The sequence below is a fragment of the Prenolepis imparis genome, unplaced genomic scaffold (assembly GCF_030444845.1).
Source record: "Prenolepis imparis isolate NDT839.2.m4 unplaced genomic scaffold, iyPreImpa1.0 SCAF_14, whole genome shotgun sequence".
NCBI lineage: Eukaryota > Metazoa > Arthropoda > Insecta > Hymenoptera > Formicidae > Prenolepis > Prenolepis imparis.
The window spans coordinates 10,838,163-10,861,546 of record NW_028141172.1 but is presented as its reverse complement, the minus strand read 5'-3'; the positions used below and the strand labels follow the sequence as shown (position 1 = coordinate 10,861,546).

The 23,384-nt window shown below is 44.1% G+C and overlaps 3 protein-coding genes across 3 annotated transcripts; 1 reads left to right on the top strand and 2 right to left on the bottom strand.

Moving 5' to 3' along the window:
* Positions 1-5,752: 5,752 nt before the first annotated feature.
* On the top strand, positions 5,753-6,442 carry LOC145945155 (protein GVQW3-like). Its single transcript, XM_083053982.1, has 2 exons — positions 5,753-5,861; positions 5,997-6,442. The coding sequence occupies exons 1-2, from the start codon at positions 5,753-5,755 to the stop codon at positions 6,440-6,442; spliced, it is 555 nt and encodes a 184-aa protein (XP_082910108.1).
* A 1,754-nt stretch (positions 6,443-8,196) lies between these two features.
* Positions 8,197-9,018, bottom strand: LOC145945154 (uncharacterized). The gene has a single exon (XM_083053981.1). It carries the CDS (start codon positions 9,016-9,018, stop codon positions 8,197-8,199), a length of 822 nt encoding a protein of 273 aa, XP_082910107.1.
* A 2,579-nt stretch (positions 9,019-11,597) lies between these two features.
* Positions 11,598-22,628, bottom strand: LOC145945153 (uncharacterized). The gene is made up of 10 exons (XM_083053979.1): positions 22,451-22,628; positions 20,093-20,596; positions 17,556-18,664; positions 16,957-17,275; positions 16,162-16,911; positions 15,653-16,075; positions 14,935-15,587; positions 14,004-14,761; positions 12,682-12,809; positions 11,598-11,998 (listed from the first exon to the last, which is right to left on the bottom strand). The coding sequence occupies exons 1-10, from the start codon at positions 22,626-22,628 to the stop codon at positions 11,598-11,600; spliced, it is 5,223 nt and encodes a 1,740-aa protein (XP_082910105.1).
* Positions 22,629-23,384: the final 756 nt, after the last annotated feature.

Below are 23,384 nucleotides of genomic sequence, written 5' to 3'. Positions count from 1 at the left end.
GGCGAATTCGTGTCGGTAGGTGCGGTCTCGGACTCGAATCGGCAGTGTCACATAGCCGGGTACTTCCGCGTATGTGCCATCGGCCAGTTGCACTTGCCCGGCGTTCGTGCCCTCGACGTAGCCCCAGGTCCGCACGGCTTCGGCCGTGGAGGTGTTGATGAACGAAATCTCGGCCCCCGAATCTAGCAGGGCCTTGAACGGCCTCCCGTGTATGCGGACGGTCAGGTGGGGTCGCGGCGAGAAAGTTACGTCGCGATGCTGGTGTCGGGGCGAGTGTCGGTCCGCTCGGCCTCGGCCCCGTTGGCGTTTCCCGTTCGTGGTGCGTGGCACTGCGAGGTGAGTACCCCTCGCGTCCGCATTGCGAACAAAATTTCTTCGCGGGACGCTTGCAATTAAACCGGGTGTGTCCGCGCTGCTTGCAGCGCCAGCAACTTTCCTCGCGATTATATACGGCTGCTACGGTGGGCCGTTCGCTTGTTGGTTTTTCGCTCTTCCGCATCTGACTCCGTTCCTGCTCGATGTCTTCGTATTCCGCGGCGCGGTCATGTAGTTCCGACAGGTTCGCCACGTCGTCAATCCGCACGTAGAACTTGTACTCGGGATGCATACTCTCATAAATGCGTTCGAGCTGCTCGCCGCGAGAGAAACCGCCCGCGCGACGCATCAGCGTCATCATCACCGTGGCGTACGTAGCGAATTTTTCCCCCGATTTTTGCCGGCGTTCCAAAATTTCGCGGCGGAGCGTGGCTTTGTATCGTCGCGGTAGGAAGTGTGCGTTAAAATCGCGTTCGAACTCGTGCCATTCGGACCAGTTGTCTCGCGTATTGCGGTACCACAGCAGGACATCGCCGCGTAAGAGTTCGGGTAACGCCCTAAGTAGCTGTCGGCCGGTGTACCCGTAACCGGCGTTTAGTTCGCGGACGCGCTCGAGGAAGGCCACGGGATCGCGTCCGTCGAAAGGGCATTCCCACTTCCGAATCTGGTTGATGACTTTCGCGTCATCGGACGGCAGGGGCCCCCTGCGGTCCCCCCCAGGCGGCGGTGTCGGGGGACGCACATGGATGGCCGGCGGCGGGGTGAGGAGTTCAGCCCCGTCGTCTTCCGCAGTCGCGTATTCGGCAAAGTTTTCGTCGATGTGATGGCTCATGCGCCTACGGAGGTCATCGAGGGTGCCGGTTGCGTCGAGGCCGGCCGCGGTGACGATCGAAACTAATTGTTCCTTCGGTACTCGGTAAATCCACGCTTTCGGCATCGTGGCGTGACCGTGGGTTCGGTGTTCGTGACCGGGAGAAAGAAACAAAAGAAAGTACGGACGAAACAAAAAACAGCGCGAGCGCAATACAAACGCAGGGTTCGTGTCTCACAACGGACGGAACGGTCCCTGTTCGGGCGCCAAATGTAACGGTCGCTTTTCGCGAGCTCGGAATAACTCGGTCGGGATCAGGGCTCGTAAAAAGGGTGAGACAACGAACGTAGCATTTATCGGTAACAAAGGTAATTTATTAATTTAGGTGTCTGTATGTACAAGTGTTCGTGTGTGTGCGTGTGTGTGGGTGTGTAACGCCGGTCGTTAAAGTCCGTGTATTATGCGGGTCTTTAAATCGCTTCGGAGTGTTTGCGTCGCCCGCTAGACGCGGGGTCGGTGCGGCGCGCGGGGCGCTCTGTGTTGTCGCGACGCGAGTCGGCGCGGGTAGAAAAACGCGTCAGCTGAGAGCGGCCGCTCTCTTCGATATATCGAAGAGAGCGCAATCGAACGGCGCGCGTATGAGTCGGCCGCTTTGTCGGCCGGATTTCGCGGACCGTGATTTCGGCGTGGACGCGACGGATCGGCGTGTCACGGCCGTCCGTATGGGTGGCGGGGGGTGGAACGCACTGACGGTCGAGAACCCTCGACGAAGGCGGCGGAGCTCCACCCGCTGACGTCAGCGCGCTGTTTGCGGGGTGCGGTCGGAACCCCGGACTCCCGAGAATAGCTCGGGGGAGACAGAGTACCCTCTACCTCGAAGTCGGGGAACGGTGGAGGCGGAAGCCGGAAGTTCGGAACACGGAGATTATCTCCGCAGAGGCAGCGTACGCGTCTACCTCGGTCTCTTATTCCGGGCGGAAGGATTCTCCGATACGACGGAGTCGGAACGGTATCTGAGAGAGCTCTTATCGCAAGCTCTCTTTTTATATGGATCGAGTAACGGGATCGGAGGCTGGATCGAAGGAGAAGGAATGGGGTGATAATCCTCGGCTTATTTCGGCGCGCGTCGGGTGTTTTCGGGGAACCGTGTTTAACGGTTGAATAATTAAATGTGGCGCTCAGCGCCTGCTGCCCTGCCCGGCCGGTGTTCGCCGGGCGCAGCCTTCCGACGGATGGACGGTCGGGAACGCCGCGGGGGCGTCGTTACAACCACAATAGATTAAACACTTATCCGAAATAAAAACCACTAAATTGTCCGTACCCAAACCAAAAATGGACATATTATCGGTTTCGCCATGACATTTTTATGTATATCTTTTGTTAAATCTTGATATTTTCTCAGAAATGGACCGTACTTATAATATTTTTACTTTGAGTTCGATTTTACAGAATCGAGAGAGGACTCTTGAATGGATTCGCGATATTGAGCTAATACCTAAAGAAAGGTATTGTTTAAAACATAAAAGAAAAATTAATTTGGCAGAGTCTAAGCTAAGTTGTGGTCTGTTTATTTGCCGGAAAAAGGGTCTATATGATCATAGTGTAAGTGTTGCAGAAAATACGTGGTTTGAGAGGTGCCATGTTTCTGCAGCAACTTGCATGCTAATTACGTATAGTTTTGCTGTCAACTTCACTTTTGAACAGACTGTGAGGGAAAGTAGTATTATAGAAGGTCAGCAAATTTCGCGGGAAACTGTTGCTGACAGATTTTCTTTTTGCCGAGAGGTCTGCATGGTTGCTCTCGACCAACAATTCGACGATGAAGGCCAAATTGTTGGCGAGATTGTGGAAATTGATGAATGCAAGATCGGTCGCCGCAAATGTGAAAGAGGACGTGTGGTTGAAGGTTTTTGGATTTTGGGAATAATTCACAGGGGCTATGCACATAAGTATTGGTTGTAATCTGTCCTGATAATAAGAGAGATGAGAACACCTTGGTCGAGTTAATAAAAAAACATGTAGCTGCAGGGACAGTAATTCATACCGATTGTTGGAAGGGCTACATAAATTTAGAAAATCATGGCTATGTGCATAAGACTGTGAATCACTCTAATGAATTTGTGAACCACGATACTGGAGCTCATACTCAAAACATCGAGTCTTCTTGGCGCTGAATACGTCGATTTCTATTTCGTGGAGGAGTTTGTAAGAGCAACCTTACAGACCACCTTTGCGAATTCTTGTGGCGGCGACGTGTCAAGAAATTAAATGTAGATCCGTTTATTCAATTACTTGTGGATATTAGGATTTGCTATTCTGGCAGTAGCACTTCCGTTTGTGAGAGGCGAGGGTACTCACAGTAAAAAAGCACCCCGGTTTGTGAGAGGCGAGGGGACTTACAGTAAAAAAGCACCCCGGTTTGTGAGAGGCGAGAGGACTCACAGTAAAGAAAGCACCCCGGTTTGTGAGAGGTGAGGGGACTCACAGTTAAAAAGCACTCTAAAGTTAGGATTCTTGTGTTAACGCTGTTACTGTCTTTATACTCCGTTTCCTCGAAAACTATTATTCGTACGGTGAAAATGTATAAAACCTAAAATGTTTACCTCTGTGAGATCTAAAACTTTTGTCTAAAACATTTATCATGATTTTTTGTATTTACTGAGATAAACGTAAAAAACTATAATTTTTATGGGTTTTTCATGGTTTTTACCATGAAAATCAAGTAGTCGCCAATTTTCACTATGATATTCGTAATCAGCGCGTCAAAATACGTAAGAATACTGAGTTTAAAAAAAATCGGAGGTGAGTACTTTTCGGAACTTTATCCGTCATTTTTTAGTAAAAAATATAACAAGGTAAATAGAGGAGAGAGATTGTCTCGACCTTGACAAAATATGTTAAGGTTACTGTTCTGAATATACTCCGAAAGGTTTTAAGTTTCGTTTATGGTTTATTAAATTGTTATTAACAATTAAATCATCTTTCCACGCAAAGCGAGGTTCAACCCAAACTTATGTGTCTAGTTTTTTGGTAGTGGAGCCCCCCGCAGGGGGGGCGGAATTCACTGTGCCTACACATACACTTTTTCACGCGAAGCGAGGTTCCACATGGGTTTGCAACTTTCCCCGCGAAGCGAGGTTCCACCCAGACCTATGTGTCTAGTTTTTTTGGTAGTGGAGCCCCCCGCAGGGGGGGGCGGAATTCACTGTGCCTACGCATACACTTTTCCACGCGGTCCATGGGTTTGCAACTTTCCAAGCAAAACAAGGTTTATCCTTATCACCCCCTTTTTTTGTGATGGAAATTTTTTATAGGTATCACGCACCTCCGGGTAGAGAATGCGGGTTATGCGGGACTCCTTGTTCACATTGCCCGGATCCGAAGATCCGATCAATGCGCCCAGGTATACCTCGCTAAAACCTCAGTGGGTGTCAATCACGGGCGTTGACAGGGGACACGGAGGATGCTGGTTACCCATGCCGACTCCGTGCCTCCACGCCATTCCTCTCGGGAGGAGTTTGGAGGAAGCAAAACTCCTCCGCTATAATGCGGACCGTCGCGGTTGCGGCGCAAGGGGACACCACCCTCACGCCGCGCCCTCCCAAACAAATTTCGGGGGGCGGGGTCGCGGCTCGAGTATTCCCGCTTGAGCTGCGGTCCGCCGCCTCTGGGACTGGCACTCCTTCCGCCCCCAAAAGGGGTTAGGAATTGGCGTTCAGTTCCGGAGGCTCTCTCCAGAAGACCCTCCCCAGAAAAGGGAGGATCTTCTCTACGACAGTGATGTCCTCCTCCCGGCGCATCCTCATCACCCCCTACTTTCAGCGGGAAATGAGGTCTATATTTGCGAAATTCGATATGGGTTTGCAAATTTTCACGCAAAGCGAGGTCCAGCCCCATCGCCCCCTGCTTTCAGCGCGAAACGAGGTCTATATTTTTTCACGCGTGTATTTTGCAAGATAAAGCAAAGTTCTGATTCATCCTTGGGACATAGGTTTGGGTTAGATTATATTTTTTGTTAAAATGACTTTTTTGTAGGATTCGCCAAATTTCCCTTTACAGGCATCTATTTTAAGCTAAAAGGAAACTTTTCACAAAATTTTATCGAAATCGGAGGTAGTCGGTATTCGGAACTTTATCCCTAAGTTTCCCTAATTCTTTCCTCCCAAGAAACGATAATTAGCAATTGCAGACAAATAGCAGAAAAAAATAAAGAAACTTACTGTTGCATTTTTTTTCGATTTTGGTCTTTCAATTTTATCATCATTGAGAGGCAGGCCTTTTTGAGATTCTTTCTGTAAAAAAAAAAAAAAAAACATTTTTTAATCTTGCCAAAAAAACATTAATTATATTTCTTAATATAAAACTTAATAAATACATACCGAGCTTATTTTTTTTTGTAAGACCGTAATTTCGATCGATAAGGTAGTTCTTTTTTTTCTGTCATTACTGCTTTTTCTTCATGAGTGATTTCCTGTTGGTTTTTACAAGGGTTAGTCCAAAAGTTTTCCTATTTCTTTCTGCGGGGTCTACAATAGAGTCGTAAAGTCGTAAGTCGTAAGAAATTGACCAATCACAGTTGAATGTGAAGAGAATAATCGACTGTGATTGGTTAATTTCTTACAACTTATGACTTTACGACTCTACGAGGGTTGTCTGAAAAGTTTCCGACCTCAACATGAAGATGGCAGCACTCGTAAACAAAAGTTGGGGAATGTGTTTGCGGATGCTTTGAAAGGTACTCACCAAAATTTCAACCATTTTGGACGCGCAGTTGTTGTTTGACAATCATTTGAGTGAGTCAATGTGAGTGTTTTTGTGAAAATGGAAAAAATCGAGTATCGAGCTGTCATTAAATATTTGTTTTTGAAAGGCAATACGCCTACGCAAATCAAAGACGTGTTGGACGCTGTGTACGGGGACTTTGCACCATCATTTACCACCGTGAAATTTTGGGCTGCTGAATTTAAACGTGGCCGTACCAGCTTGGGTGACGATAAACGTTCGGGACGTCCAAAAACTGCAACCACTGACGATAATATCGCTCAAGTTCACCAAATGGTGCTAGACAACCGTCGAATTAAAGTTAGAGAGATAGCAGAGGCTATGAACATGTCCAAAGAACGTGTTTGTCACATATTGAATCAAGATTTAGGCATGAGAAAGCTGTCCGCGCGTTGGGTGCCGCGTTTGCTCACTTTGGACCAAAAACGTGTTCGAATGAACATTTCCAACGCTCTGTTGGCGCAGTTTAGGCGCAATAAATCAGAGTTTTTGCGCCGATTAATTACTGTAGATGAAACTTGGATACACCATTAAACTCCAGAAACAAAAACACAGTCAAAACAGTGGACTGCGAAGGGGGAATCGGCTCCAAAAAAAGCAAAGGTTGTTCCTTCCGCTGGGAAAGTGATGGCAACTGTTTTCTGGGATAGTCATGGAGTTATCTTAATCGATTATCTTCAAAAAGGAAAAACCATTACAGGAGCATACTACGCATCAGTATTTGACAAGCTGAAGGCAGAAATTGCGGAAAAACGGCCACATTTGCAGAAAAAAAAAATTTTGTTTCACCAAGACAATGCGCCGTCTCACACCTCAGCGGTTGTCATGGCGAAAATCCACAAATTACGGTTTGAACTGCTTGACCACCCTCCTTACCAGATCTAACCCCCAAGCGACTTTTTTTTGTTCCCTAAGCTAAAAGTTACGCTCGGAGGACAGAGATTTTCGTCGAATGAGGAGGCCATCACCTTTGTAAACAACTATTTTGCAGAGAAAGACGCCGAGTACTATTTGGACGGGTTGAAGAGATGGGAGCATCGCTGGGAGAAGTGTATAGACTTACAAGGAGACTATGTAGAAAAATAAAAATTAATTTGAAGAAAAAATGTCTTGTATCTTTGTTAGGTCGGAAACTTTTCAGACAACCCTCGTATTGTAGACCCCGCATTTTTTTTATAGGGAAACTTACTTTGGAACTCTTTTTGGTTTTTGTTTTTTGAGATCTGTCCTTATTTTATAACTTCTAATTGTTTTGTAATAATAAAAAAATAAATGTCAATATATGTAATAATATATATAGTGTCCCATTTTAAAGGACCCACTCAAATATCTCAGAAACACTGCGTTAAATCGAAAAATGTTTCCTACAAAAGTTGTAGGGTTTCGAGGGGGACATAACACAGTAATATTCATATGACCTTGGCCGGGGTCTCCAAGGTCAAGTAAAGGTGAAAATGAATTTTTTAAACGGAAACCCATATTTTTTATTATAACATCTTTTTCTACTAATTAATTTGAACAACTTTTATCTGAAGCATTTTTTTATTTTCCTAATATTTTTTAAGATATTCAAGAAAAACTTGGTAACTCTTTCAACATGTTTTTCTATGTAAAAATTCCGTCTTTTTTAATTAGAGATTTATTAATACAATTTTTTTTTCTGAATTTTTTCCTTCTGTCATTTGATCAATTTCAATCGTAGGATTTCGAGGGGGACATCCGATGGTGACCTTGACTTTGACCTTGAGGTCAAATTTGAAGGTCATTTGAAGGTTAACTTTAAAATCTTAAATGGAAACCCCCATTTTTTATTTGACATTCTTGTAGCTGACATCGAGAGCTTTCCAAAACACTATAATTAAATGTTTTTTCATTAAGTACTTTTCGAGTTATAAGGCTTGAAAGTTACAGTACCGCCGGCATTAGCATTACCCAAAGTGTACCGCGCGGAGGTTACCCAGTCGGATTTACACCTCTTTTGTGTTCGGAGAACGATCCAGCCAATGAAGGCAAGATCAGTGGTTGATCCAGCCAATGAAGGCAAGATCAGTGGTTGATCCAGCCAATGAAGGCAAGATCGGTGGTTGATCCAGCCAATGAAGGCAAGATCGGTGGTTGATCCAGCCAATGAAGGCAAGATCGGTGGTTGATCCAGCCAATGAAGGCAAGATCGGTGATTGATGCAGCCAATGAAGACAAGATCGGTGGTTGATTCAGCTAATGAAGGCAAGATCGGTGGTTGATCCAGCCAATGAAGGCAAGATCGGTGGTTGATCCATAGTAATAATTCAATTAATTAAATGTTCGAAGGTCGCATCGTTGACTTGTTGGCAGTACTGAATACGGCGTTCAAAATGTCTAACAGTACGCAAGAGTACATTACGTGGAATATTGCACGCAGCTCGGATTCTTTCCTTCATGTCATCTCTTGTGGTCGATGCATTCCGGTAAACTACATCTTTGAGGTAGCCCCACAAATAAAAATCAAGCGATGTTAGATCGGGCGATCTTGTTGGCCATCTTACTGGACCGCGTCTGCCAATCCATCGATTACGAAAGGTATTATTTAGGAAAGCTTTGACCGTATTGGCATAATGAGGACCTGCGCCATCTTGTTGCAACCACATTCTCCTCCTTGTATCGAGGTCATCTTCAAGTAAACCCGGAAGATCGTCTCTCAGCAACTGTAAATAATTTGCACCATTAACCATGGCATCAAAAAAATAAGGACCAATTAAATAGCCATTAACAATTCCACAGCAGACAGTTAGGCTCCAACGATGCTGGTTATCAATCTGCCCCATCCAATGAGGATTAACTGAACTCCAATAGTGACAATTATGTCTATTCATTATCCCAGTATTGTGAAAAGTAGCTTCATCACAGAAAAGTACGTAATTAAAAAATTCGTTGTCGTTTCGAATTTTTTGTGATGCCCACTGACAAAACAATAACCGATCTCTGTGATCCTGCTCAATTAAGGCTTGGTTAAGAGTTATGTGGTAAGGATGATATCTGACGGCTTTTAGATGTCTACCAGCAGTCGATTTCGGAATGCCCAGCGTACGTTGAATTTCACTCAAACTTAAATGTGAGTTAAAATGCACCATCGCCACAACTGCTATAAAGTAAGATTCATTACGTGATCATTGTTGTCGTATCTTCTTCGTTGACGACGAAGATTTCCTCTCCGAATCCTAATTTCAATTTTGCGTATCCTAGAATGATCCGGGTGTTAGCATCGAGGGAATCGTCTACGATACAATGCTGCTGCTCTTCTGTAATTGCGCCGACATTCTCCTAAGATCAGAAGAATATCAACAATCTCGTTAGGCGAGTAATCAGGCATTTTTTTCCGAATTCCGATTTTACGATCGAAAAAATCCAGGAATGTCTGAGAATGTCTCGAGATTGGGAACAAGTGAGAGATAAGTTACTTAAGATGAGATTCCGTATCTGCAACAGGCTACTTGAGTAGGATTATTGGTTCAGGACACGTGACGTCTTTCATGCGAATGCCGAAGAAGTTGTTTAAAAGTCAGTATGTCAATTGCTATTGAGCTCCAGTTAATCCTCCTTGGATGAGGCAGATTGATAACTAACTTTAGAAAAATATCTCACCATTCGGCATTTTTACGTCAAAATGGAAATAAGAAAAACAACTTCCAATGGTCTTGATCTTAACAAATGTTATCAAGATTACGATCTTGAACAATGTTCAAGAGGTTTTAGTCTTTGGTCGGTCGATCATCTTGGGTAATGCTAATGCCGGCGGTACTGTAACTTTCAAGCCTTATAATTCGAAAAGTACTTAATGAAAAAACATTTAATTATAGTGTTTTGGAAAGCTCTCGATGTCAGCTACAAGAATGTCAAATAAAAAATGGGGGTTTCCATTTAAGATTTTAAAGTTAACCTTCAAATGACCTTCAAATTTGACCTCAAGGTCAAAGTCAAGGTCACCATCGGATGTCCCCCTCGAAATCCTACGATTGAAAGTCAAATGACAGAAGGAAAAAATTCAGAAAAAAAAATTTTATTAATAAATCTCTAAATAAAAAAGACGGAATTTTTACATAGAAAAACATGTTGAAAGAGTTACCAAGTTTTTCTTGAATATCTTAAAAAATATTAGGAAAATAAAAAAATGCTTCAGATAAAAGTTGTTCAAATTAATTAGTAGAAAAAGATGTTATAATAAAAAATATGGGTTTCCGTTTAAAAAATTCATTTTCACCTTTACTTGACCTTGGAGATGCCGGCCAAGGTCATATGAATATTACTGTGTTATGTCCTTCTCGAAACCCTACAACTTTTGTAGGAAACATTTTTCGATTTAACGCAGTGTTTCTGAAATATTTGAGTGGGTCCTTTAAAATGGGACACTATATATACCTATATATATTTGAATTGTTCGCACCTGTATAATCGTTTTCGTGAGTATGGTGAGGGAAGTCAGGGAAGGTTTACACTGCAGTTATGCGGGAAATCCACCGGAGAGAAGGAGAGACTGCGAGGCTCTCGCTGCAATTACGCAGGGAACCCGCGAAATCAGAGGCTCGCACTGCAGTTACGCAGGGAACCGGACGGAGATAAGGAGAGACCGTGGGGCGCACGCTGCAATTATGCAGGAACCCGACGGAGATAAGGAGAGACCGTGGGGCGCACGCTGCAATTATGCAGGAACCCGACGGAGATAAGGAGAGACCGTGGGGCGCACGCTGCAATTATGCAGAAACCCGACGGAGATAAGGAGGGACCGTGGGGCGCACGCTGCAATTATGCAGGAACCCGACGGAGATAAGGAGGGACCGTGGGGCGCACGCTGCAATTATGCAGGAACCCGACGGAGATAAGGAGCGACCGTGGGGCGCACGCTGCAATTATGCAAGAAACCCGTAAAGTCAGAGGCTCTCGCTGCATTACGCAGGAAACCCGCGAGATCAGAGGCTCGCTCTGCGACTATGCAAGGAACCCGACGGAGGGCTTGGGGAGGGGAGGATTTATGGTAGTTAGCGAGGAAATTTTAAGGGAAGTATTAGGTGATAAACTTAGTTTCCGTCGTTTTTTTGCTTAAAAAATGCATTTGTTTCAATAAGAAAATGAATTATACATTAATCAAAATATTGTCCATTGTTTTCTATAACATTTTCCCATCTTTCTTGCAAAAGTTGAATTCCGCGACGATAGAACGACTTGCTTTTTGAGGCAGTCCAGTGATCCCATCTTCGAATTTCTTCGTGATTGGAGAAGTGTGTATCGGCGAGCGCGTGTTGCATCGATTGGAAAAGGTGGTAATCCGATGGGGCCAAGTCTGGAGAATAGGCTGGGTGTGAGAGAACTTCCCATTTGAGCTCCAACAGTGTTTCTTTTACTTTTCTTGCAACATGCGGTCGCGCGTTGTCATGCAAAAGAATAACTTTGCGTCGATTACTGGCTATTGATGACCTTTTTCGCATCAATTCATCGTTCAATCGATATAATTGTTGTTGGTAGCGGTCACCCGTGACTGTTTCATTCGGTTTCAGTAGCTCGTAAAAAATTACGCCATCCTGATCCCACCAAATACAGAGCATTGCCTTATGACCGTGAATATTCCGTTTTGGCGTTGATGTTGATGGTTGGCCGGGATTCATCCATGATTTTTTGCGTTTAGGATTGTTATAAAAAATCCACTTTTTATTGCCAGTCACAATGCGCCACAAAAAACTCTTTTTTTCTGCCTGGCAAGCAAGGAAGTCGCGATGGTCAAACGGTTCAAAATGGCATTTTCGGACAACTCATGTGGTAGCCATTTTCCTTCTTTTTGAATCTTTCCCATGGCGTGTAAACGTTTAGAAACAGCCATAGGAATAACATTTAATACTTGTGATAATTCTTTGAGTGTTTGAGCTGGATTTTCATCCAATAACGCTTGCAATTCGGCGTCATCAAACTTTTTTGGCTGTCCTGAACGTTCTTTGTCTTTCACATCGAAATCACCACTTTTGAATTGTTGAAACCATTCTCTGCATGTTCTTTCTGATGGAGCTTGATCACCATAAGTTTCAGAAATCAATCGATGAGCTTCAGCTGCAGTTTTTTTCCGGTCTGTTAACATTTCCCGACGAATAGGAAATTTTTCAATAATGCCCTTTGGGTCCCGGAGGCGTCTCTTTAAATTTTACAATTACTACGATTGGTTAGGGCTTTTTTTAGGCCCTTACGTTTCGACCAATGGAGAATTTGTTGCTATCAAGTGTGGTTGATATTTTTATTACCCTCTCGATCTTATCTTAGGCAAATATCGCGTAACGACGATCTGTCAGCCGAGAATTGTTTAGAATCGCTTATTGTTGTTAGTCTTTTCTAAAATTCTATTAGTTTTCCCAAGTGTTGGTTTCGTTTAGAGAACTGTCGACTAGTTTAACTCCTTAGAATATAATCAGTTACAGTTTGAATTTTATGAGTTGATCTGTATACTTCTCTAGTTCTGTTAATATTCTTTTACTTTTACAATAAAGCTGTTTCGGAATATGTTTGCATTGCCTGCCAGATCGTCGGTTTATCTGCGCGACTGTGATATTTTAAATATCGCCTTGCGTTCTCCGAAAGAAAAGAATCGTCTGGAGTCTACAGGACGTAACACATTCTTATCCAAGGAGTTTTTGATATTAATTGCAGTTTCATCATCAGAATCGTGCAATTCGGTAACGCTGAATTGTGGAACACTCTCTTCTGCAATTTCTTGCTCCCTGTTTGAATTTATGCAAGCGTTCAAAGTTTTGCAATACCTATTAACGATCGGATATGTTGTATCAAAAATTTTTCCGCACGTAAATTTTTTGTCCCGTCAAAAATTAAATTTTTTACTTCATTAAAATATTGTTCACTTCTAGCTGAAGATGCAACATTTATGCCGCTATTGAACGCCATTACAGCTGTCCATAGTGGAAATTGTTTACATAATCAAAGCAAACTGGTGCCAAAATTGGGACAGTAATAAGGATTTGGTCTGTCTCCGAAACTTATACATTTTTTTATTATTTCTCTCAATATTTTCAAGAAAATTATTCATGCGACTGTTCTGTTTACATTCAAACGATTCGTTATCTGAATTTTCACTCAAATATTCATCTGTAGTACTGCTTTCATAATTTTTCAAATCATGTGTTCTAATCATATTTATGAGACGTTGTTGTGCATGAAAACTATTTAATGCATTATTTTCAATTTCTTCCATTTCAGAAAATGCAACTGTTAAAATATTAGTGCAGATTTGACTAAAAGTGTCAATGCTAGTTGTTTGACTTTGTTAAGAAATAATCGCGAAAGAGACTTGAGATCAGAGAATGATCGAGAGAACACTGAATTTAACGTAACAGAGTTTTATTCTGAGTAACAGATTAGCAATAATGAACAAATTTAATTGCGAGTACAGCGACTAATTGCGAGAGAACAGCGAGAGCGAAAAGCATTACGATGTATTCACTGACAAGCGAACGTTGACTCTGGCCCTTTGTTCGGAAAAAGATTTCGGTGAAGGTTTCACATATTATGATCGTCGACCAGCTGATTTGACAACAGCATGGTGCGGCGAGGCGCGCGGTGAGACGCGAGAGAGTCGCGGTGAGACGCGAGAGAGTCGCGGCAAGACGCTCGAGACGCGGAAAAAACATAAATATGTCTCGGCAATACATCGATCAGCTGCGATACGAAAATAGACATACAGACGTGATATATAATTAAATTGAAATAAAGTATCTTAACATTACCGCCCGCCTCAGGGGCGTGACGGACGCCGCTGATAGATATAACAATTGAACAGATGATACTTGCACAGAACCTCGAGAATGAATGCGAATGAGTGCAACAATAAGGCGAACATTCAAAGTACGAAAACTTAACAGATAATGATGCGAGTTACAATTGATTTAAAGGCGGTTTTTACAAGCAAATGGTGATGTTGATGTGATGCGCAACTCACGTTTCGATCGGCAGTAGACACAATTTGACAATAGGCCTTTTAAATTCTGACGTCGCAGTGCGTACAGTCACGACGCGTGTTCGACCGTCAGATCCCGGATGAATTGCGGTTATTCGCGCGAGCGGCTACTTGGAAGGTGGATATCGTTCATCGAGAATTAACACGAGAGAGCCGATCGAGATTGCATTTGACGATTGTTGCCACTTATTTCTGGTCTGCAGACGCTGGAGGTATTCGGTGGACCAGCGATACCAGAATCGTTCGACCGTGTAACGAAGAAGTTGCCACCGTGACAACCGCGAGATCGGCGTTTCGGCTAACGACGGCTCAGGAAGTACGATAAGAGATTCGCCGACTAGAAAGTGCGCGGGTGATAGCGCGGTGACGTCGGCGGGATCATCCGAGAGCGCGGAGATTGGTCGCGAATTTAGAACGGCCTCGATTTGTACGAGAAGCGTAGTGAATTCCTCATACGTGAGGACGGATTCGCCAAGAACACGTCGAAGGTGAAACTTTGTCGATTTCACAGCGGCTTCCCATTTTCCACCGAAGTGTGGAGCGGAAGGAGGGTTGAACTGCCATTTCGTCCCGTCGGTAGCGAGAAGGTGCGACAGTTCGGCGACTTCTTTTGACACGGAATTAAAGAGGCGACGGAGTTCCGCGTCGGCGCCGACAAGGTTGGTGCCACAATCACTCGTCAGCGAATTGCATCGACCGCGTCGACTGATAAAGCGGCGATACGCGACGATGAAGCCTTGAGTCGAGTAGTCCGTGGCCAGCTCGAGGTGGACCGCTGAGGTGTTGAAGCAGACGAAGAGCACTAGATAGCCCTTATAAGTGCGAGCAGCGCGTCCACGCCAGGTGCGAAGGGCCTGCATAGTCCACACCTGAGTTGAAAAATGGGCGCGTTGGTGTGACGCGGGACTTCGGGAGAGAGCCCATCATTTCGCTGGCGGTGACAGCGCAGTGTCGAATGCATTTGACGCATCGACGAATGAAGGCGCTGACGAGCGCGACCGCCGAGGGTCCAATATTGCTGACGCAACGTTGCTAGCACGACCTGAACTCCACCGTAAAACGTCTGTTGGTGAAGATCTGAAATAACAAGGCGTGAGAACGAAAAGTCGCGGGGCAATATTGCTGGATGTTTACTGTCAGCGTCAAGCGATGAGTTTTTCAGACGGCCGCCGACCCGAAGAATGCCGTCGAAGTTCACGAAAGGCGAGAGCTTAAGAAGTGGATGAGAGCGAGGAAGAGTAGCTCGTTGACAGTAGATATCCAGTTCGCTGGAGAAGTGATTTCTCTGCGTTTCTTTAAGCCAGAATAAGCGAACTCGATGAACCTCTTCGGCTGTTAGTCCCAAGGAGTCCGAACACTTGAGTCCTTGAAATCGAGATGTGGCACGCATGATCCAAGCCGTGATACGGAGGAGCCGATAGAGCTGCGAAAAGCGATTGATTAGTTCCCATGAGTCAGGTAGTTTTCGTACAATGGAAACTAGTGCAAGCTTCTGCCGACGCTCTTCAAGATCGATTGCGTGGTCGATCGGAGGAACTCCTAAGGGCCATCCAACGGAAGGGCCTTGAAGCCATGCTGGTCTTTGCCACCAAAGGTGATGGTGATGGAGTTGAAGCGGAGAGAGGCCACGCGACAGGCAATCAGTCGGATTCTCCACTCCAGCGACGTGACGCCAATGTGCATCAGGAATCAGCTCTTGAATAGCGGTTACTCGGTTTGAAACGAATTCCTTCCATCGTGAAGGATGCCCTCTGATTCACGCGAGAGTGACGCTGGAGTCCGTCCACAGGTGGACAGGAACATCCTGAAGATCGAGCAGACTTCGAATTCGGCAGGCACGACAGCAGCAGCGAGCTCTAAACGAGGAATTGTCTGTCGCTTAACAGGAGCGACCTTGCTTTTTGATGCGAGAAGAGAGACCTTGGCATCGGCGTAATCGTTTAAAATCCGGATGTAGATCACTGCTCCGAGGGCATCTTGAGAAGCGTCCGAGAATCCGTGAATTTCGACGCCTCGGGCAGATGACGAAGTGCCTATCCAACGAGGGATTGCAATTTGTGGCACGTCCTTGAGACTTGATTCGAAGTTGACCCAATCGTTGGCGAGAGCTGGAGGCAGTGGATCATCCCAGTCAAGTTGAGATCTCCAGAGTCGTTGAACGAAGACCTTGCCGATTATGGTAACTGGAGCCATCCGAGCGGGTCAAAGATCTGAGCGATTCGAGACAGCGCTGATCGCTTCGTAAGCGTGTGAGAATGATTGAATTGACTGAGCTGAAAATAAAAGGTATCGGTTACCGGATGCCACGTGAGACCGAGGGTTCGAGCTTCGGTTGGAAGATCTCGAGAAGATGATTGCTCGTGCGATGTGGAGATGCCTGTGAGGATGCTGTCTTCGTTCGATGCCCACTTTTGAAGGCGGAAGCCGCCCGCCATGAGAAGCTGATTTAATTGAGCTGCTTTGCTTCGAGCATCCTCTGGTGTGTCAGCGCCGGAAAGAATATCATCGACGTACGTTTCTTCCCGTAAAATGACTGCAGCTTGCGGAAATCGATGTTCTTCGTCGGAAGCGAGCTGTATGATGACGCGAAGCGCCAGATACGGAGTATATGTAAGGCCGTAAGTCACCGTACAGAGTTGAAAGTCTTGCGGAGATTCTGCTTCACCCCAGAGAATGCGTTGATAATCTCGATCGTCAGGATGTATCACAATCTGCCGATACATCTTCTCAATGTCAGCAGCGAAGACGAACGCGTGAGTTTGCCAGCGGAGAAGAACGGCATCGAGATCCAGCTGCAATTTGGGTCCTGCATGAAGACATTCATTGAGCGAGACTCCGGTTGACGTACGAGATGAGCCATTGAACACGACTCTCAGCTTTGTCGTGGAGCTTGATTCACGAAGAACGCCATGATGCTGATGATAAACTGGAATCATATGAGCTTGAGGAGGCGAGATTCGCTGCATATGTCCTAAGTTTTCGTACTCCTTCATGAAATTGACGTAGAGCTTGCCGAAATCTGAATCGCGTTGGATGCGATGACGATTGCGATTCTCCTAAGGACCTTTTGGTTGATCGAAAAGGCAGGCGAACGATGTATCGCCCGCTTTGATCTCGAGAATGTGTTTCAAGAAAATGCTGTTCGCACTCAAGCTCGTCTGGATTGAGACGACTAGATGGTGATGAGGCGATTTCCTCTTGAGTCCAGAATCGTTGCAGTTCTTCATGGAGATCGATGTCCTTGGACGAATGGATGGAGAACGAAGTCGCGTATGGAGTTTCCGAAGACGAGGTCGCAATCCATCCGAAAGTTGTTTCCTGGGCAACAGGAGAGTTCGCAGGCCCTCGCTTGATAGAGCCGCACAGAAGAGCGCCATAAACGTCTGCGCCCAAAATGAGATCGATTGCACCGGGGACTGCGAAGTTTGGATCAGCTAATGGCAGCCCGGCGAGATGCGTCTAGGTTGACATCACTACGGCTTGCGCTGGAACGCGACCAGTGACTCGAGGTAGAATGAATGCTGCGACATTGATTTCGATCGAAGGATCGATACATGAGCGAATATTTAGCGAGACGACGTCGCGAGTGGAGCCAACAGTTTGAGCACCGACACCGATGATGGGAATTGACGCACGACAACGAGACAGACGAAGTGACTGAACCAAGGATTCCTGGATGAGTGAGACTTCAGAGCCTTGATCCAGCAACGCTCGAATGTTGATAGTCTCACCGTGTGCAGCCACGAGAGTCATGCAAGCGGTGGCTAGTAAGTTGCGGACGCTCGAATGATACAGCGGCGTGGTGCGATTGACGGCGGATATTCCTGATGGCTTTGCGTTGGACGTCGTCGTGATAGTCGCTGAGGTGGTTGCGACGGTTGACGATCCGAAGTCGCGATGAAGCAGCGTGTGATGCTGACCTCTGCAGTGTCGACACCTCTTCAACGTTCGACATTCATTGAGACGGTGAGCTCCGAGACAGTTGAAACAAAGATTCTTATGGTTAACGAATTCTTGTCGCTCACCGAGAGATTTCGCAGCGAAATCTGAGCACGACGCGATGTAGTGAGATGCGCTGCAATACGAACACTTGGTTGAGCTTGCGACTGCGGTGTGCGTACGAGCGGCTGGCTTGTTCTTCGACGTCGGGTTTGATCCTGTGGATGACAATTTGGAAGACCGAGATTGCACTGCTTCCAACGCTCGTATGCGTTCTTCGAGGAAGAGTTCGAGTTGCACGAAGGTCGCGAGTTCCTTGGAATTTCCGCGTTCAAGCTCCCACGCTTCCAACGTATGCGTGTCGAGACGCCGCGAGACAATGTACACGATGATGATGTCCCAATACTCGGTAGGCGCACCGAGAGACTGCAAGGCGCCAAGCGATTCCTTTACCGTTGACAAGAGCGTCTTGAGATCGGAGCTGGATTTTTGCGTTAGCGGCTTCAACTCGAAGATTTGATCTAGATACGTCGACACGAGGATGCGCCGATTCTCATAACATGAAGTAAGCGCTTGCCAGGCGCGCGAAATGTTATCTGCTGTTACCGAAATGTTGGCGAGATATCGAGCTGCTTCTCCGGTGGTCTGAGATTTTAGATAGTGCAGCTTTTCGACGCACGAGATATCTCGGTTCGATCCGACCATTGAATGAAAGAGATCGCGGAATGATGGCCACTCATGATAATTGCCAGAGAACTTTGGCAAACTTATTTTTGGCAGCGAGCGACTTGCGCTTGAATTTGAGCTTTGAGACTGCATAGAGTCATTCGCGTCTTTATGGTCGAGAAATTGTTCTCAAGCTTGCATTAGACACGACTTTGAGTCCAAGTAACCTTCCTCACATTTTGAGTAAAGATCGTCTGTGAAATATGCGTGCTTACGCATTTCTTCGGTGAGACTGCCGATGATTTTATCGTGGTTGAGCTGGAATTTATCCTAATTCGCCTCAAGAGTTTGCAGTCGAGCTTCAATGGCAAATTTGTTGAATTTGTCCGCGCCCAGTTTCCTTGCGTTGTCAAAGGCACGAACAATAACGTCGAAAAGATGATGTTGTTTTTCCACAACTCCTGCGAATGTTGACATTATGAAGAAGAACGTTCCGGAAGGTCACAAGCACTATGTTCAAACTTAAATGTTTAACGGTTGCACTGATATTACAATTGAGAGAGCTGCGAATGCAGTTGAGAGCGAGAGATCACTTCACGGTGATACTGCGAAGGAGCACTGGCAATGATAAAGAACGCGAGGATAATGTCCGCGAATGCGAGCCGTCAGAGAGAGAATTGCCGTGCGTTGAGAAAAGTCGTTGGATCCGGCTCGAAGGACCAAAATGTTAAGAAATAATCGCGAGAGAGACTTGAGATAATGATTGAAAGAACACTGAATTTAACGTAACAGAGTTTTATTCTGAGTAACAGATTAGCAATAATGAACAAATTTAATTGCGAGTACAGCGACTAATTGCGAGAGAACAGCGAGAGCGAAAAGCGTTACGATGTATTCACTGACAAGCGAACGTTGACTCTGGCCCTTTGTTCGGGAAAAGATATCGTCTCACATATTATGATCGTCGACCAGCTGATTTGACAACAGCATGGTGCGGCGAGGCGCGCGGTGAGACGCGAGAGAGTCGCGGCAAGACGCTCGAGACGCGGAAAAAACATAAATATGTCTCGGCAATACATCGATCAGCTGCGATACGAAAATAGACATACAGACGTGATATATAATTAAATTGAAATAAAGTATCTTAACAGACTTAATATGCCAATGCATCAAACGAAAAAATCCTTAATTCGCGCATGTTTATCCTAAAAACATTTCCAACCTCAGACTGCTTTAATTAAATGTGCGATATCTATTCTTAATATGCAATTGGGAATACTTGCGTTATTGTCATTATATAAAATGTTCATACATCTTTCAACATATGTATGTAAATCGCAGTTGTTAAAAGCGAAAGTAACAGCATTAATAAGTGCGAAAGAATAATTAGTTACTACTTTTTTCGGAGTAGCAGCACCAGATTGCAGCCATTCGCGTAACCAGTACGTCAAAATATTCGTGTCATGCTTTTCCGAGATCATTTGTAAAAAATTTTGTATCAAAAGGAACAACGGCTTGGTATGAAAATATTGTGTGTGACAAAAACTCGTCAAACTTTTTAATTTTTTTTATTAAAGATCCGGTGGCATCTATACTTAAAATGCCTCTCTTCTCAGTTTGTTTATGAAATCGTTGATATAAAAATAATTGCTCGGGAGTAAAATATATAACAAAAAACTTATCTAAACCTACTTCGCGAATTAAAGCTGAAAATTCGGGCTTATATTTTAATCGTACAATAGATGTAATGGGATCAGAACCTCTTGTAATACCTAACTTATTATCTGTGTTCAATTGTTTAGCTTTTCTTAAAACCAATTCGCTATACAAATGTGCTGGTTCTATATCGCCGAATAACATCAATTCATTTGCTGCTTCTCTCCTCCAGCCATACGTGGACATTGCACGCAAATCTTTAACACGGCTTCTTTCTAATTTGCGCAATTGTCGCTTTTTTTTATGCGCGATGCCTCTGGTATCATATGTAGAACAATGAAGTTCTATTTTTGTATCTCCATTTGTCGGTTTTCGCATGCTATACGCATTAAAGAGTGCACCGCATTCCGTGCATTTTCCTCTTATCTTTAAAAATATTTCACCTGGTGTAGAATTTATTTTGCCAGATTTAAAAATATAACAACATGGTATTTTTAATTAGTAGATATACTACGCCGGTTCTAACTCAGGTCCTCTGAGGGGGGTGAGGGGCAAGGGGAACCTTTGGCGCGGGGGAATGACGTCACGCGGGGAGGGGGAAGCATCTGCGTGGGTCCGCGGGGAGGGGGAAGCGTCCGCTAGGGTCCGCGAGGGGGCCGCGGGGAGGGGGAGGTGTCTGCGAGATGGTCCGCGAGGTTTGTTCCGCGAGGGGGCCACGGGGAGATGGAGGACCGCGTGGAGGTTTGTTGGCGAGGGGTCCGCGGGGGAGGGGAAAGCGTCCGCGATGGTCCGCGGAGGACCGTGTACGGGTGAGGGGTCCGCGGGGAGAGGGGAATGCGAGGCGCACGCGAGAGAGATATAGCAAGAGAGAAGTAGCGCGAAGAGAGAGATAACGCAGCGACAAGATAACGCGAGGCGTTCGCGAAGGAGAGAGAGGTAACGCGAGGCGCATGCGAGCGCAAGAGAGAAAGAGATAGCGACAAGATGACGCGAGAGAGGTAACGCGGCGAAGGAGAGCGAATGAGAGAGGCGTACGCAAGAGAGATTTTTTCTTTCTTTCTTAATAATAATAAGATTTTAATAGGTGGAAAGGAGAGGAATTTTATATAAATACATTTATTTAATAATAATAATTTTAATTAATATATATGTATATACATATGTGTGTACTGTACAAATGTGTGTGTGTGAATTTAAAATATAAAATATACAATATATAAAATATAAATTAATATAAAATGTAAAATATAAGAATATTAAATATAAAATATAAAAGATTATAAATATAAATTTATAAAAATGTAGAGTATATAAGGTGGTGTGGCGGCTGCAAGGCGCTGGGGACGACCGGGCGGGGACTTCTGTATAACAGAAATTTTTTTTTTTTTATTAATTATTTTAATAATTTTTAAAATTAAAAAGAAATACTTACAACAATTATTCCTTCTCAAAGAAGTCTCCATGTTCACAAGGAAATTGCGATATCTTGGATCAATCATTAAATAAATTATGAGATATTTGATTATGTAGAGTAGCTGTATGACGTTTTCTCAAACCTATTTCTCGTCCATGTATTATCATCTGGACGATTAAATTCACCGGAGTGTGTGTCGAAAGCGCAGGAACACTGGTATCTACGCTTAAGTAACATTTGCGTAGAAATTTTCTTTTTCTTTCAAGTCGCGCGATTCGAGCTGTCCGTGATTGCAAATTTTTAATTAAAAAGTTTTTCGGGTTTATTGTCAGGTCCACAAATGTCAACAGTTCTTGTGAGCATTGTCCTTCTAACAAGTCGATACATTCATCGCAATGTAACTCCCAGAACAGATAACCCACTTTATCACTTTCAGTCGGAAGCATTCCTCCCCTTAAAATGTTTTTTTCCATCGCAGCAGCAATTTCTAACACAAGTTCTTCCTGTGATGCAATATATTTAATCAGAGTTACCATCTTCATAGCACTTATAGAATTCACACTTTAAGTGTTCCAATTTTTAACAGTTTAATGTGCAAATAGGACACACACTGCACGATAAAATTTGATTTATGGAGCATCTACAGTTGCAATACGTTTTCCCTTCAATTAGAGTATATCTTACAGTTTCATGCAACCGCACAGCACGAGCATGCGAGTATAAGTCTGCTACTCGCAGGAAGCATGTAGAACAAAATTTTTCATCTTCATTAGTTTTTAATAAAAGCAAATATTGCACATTTTTGTCAGTTCATTAAAATCATTTATATCAGCCTGTTTTAAAACTCGTACACATTTGTCATTAAAGTCATCGCTACACTCACTATCGTAATCAGAATCTGCTGTCGATGATATTTCAATTTCAGATTCTTCTTCTATAATTTCTTCATCATTTACTTCTTCGGCATCTATATCCATGTATTCATCACTATCATCAATTACAATTACTTCTCTATCCATTTTACATTCAAGACTGTCAGAAACGTGATGATGGGGACACATATTATAATGTTGCTCCCCTCTTGATTTTTAATTCTAATATCTCTCTTGTTCTAACTAAAGTATCACGTCTCAGCTAGCTCATCACTTTTCTAGAGAGCGAAAAAGTTTTGCCAACTATGCACTTATCAGACAGGGAAAAAATAATTAAACGCATATTAACAATGAAATAATTTATTCGTTAGAAGCATCGTGAAGAATAACATTTACAGCACAAGTTATCAATTCACAATCTATAAGTGATTCGTTGTCAAACATACGACTTTCACGTATCGCTTTTGAAGCATTGCTCGCATCGCAGATATTATCACGTTGTAAAACATTTACAAATTGTTTAAACTTTTCAGTAACAATATGCGTATTTTCACACAGCCAGAAATACATATGATCAACACATTTTTCAAAATCGAATAAATGTAATAAAGTTGATGGTTTCATGTACAAAGTATTATCAGATAATGTAATCTTTATAATTTTTGAAGTATGCATATTAACCACTTCGAGTGTCAGATCTCGAATCCATAGTGGAGTTTCAGTTAACCGCTCAATATCTTGTTTCTGCATTAGCAATTTCCACGTTTCAATAGACAATACTATTTGATTGCCTCGATTATCTCCGAGAGCTAATTCCACGTAAGATATATTTCCAACGCTGATTCCAATTTCCAAATATTTGTACGATGTTGATGTTAGGGCATATCTTCTTCCAAGAATACGAACCACATGATGAGAGCTATAAATTTGAGGTTATTTAAAATC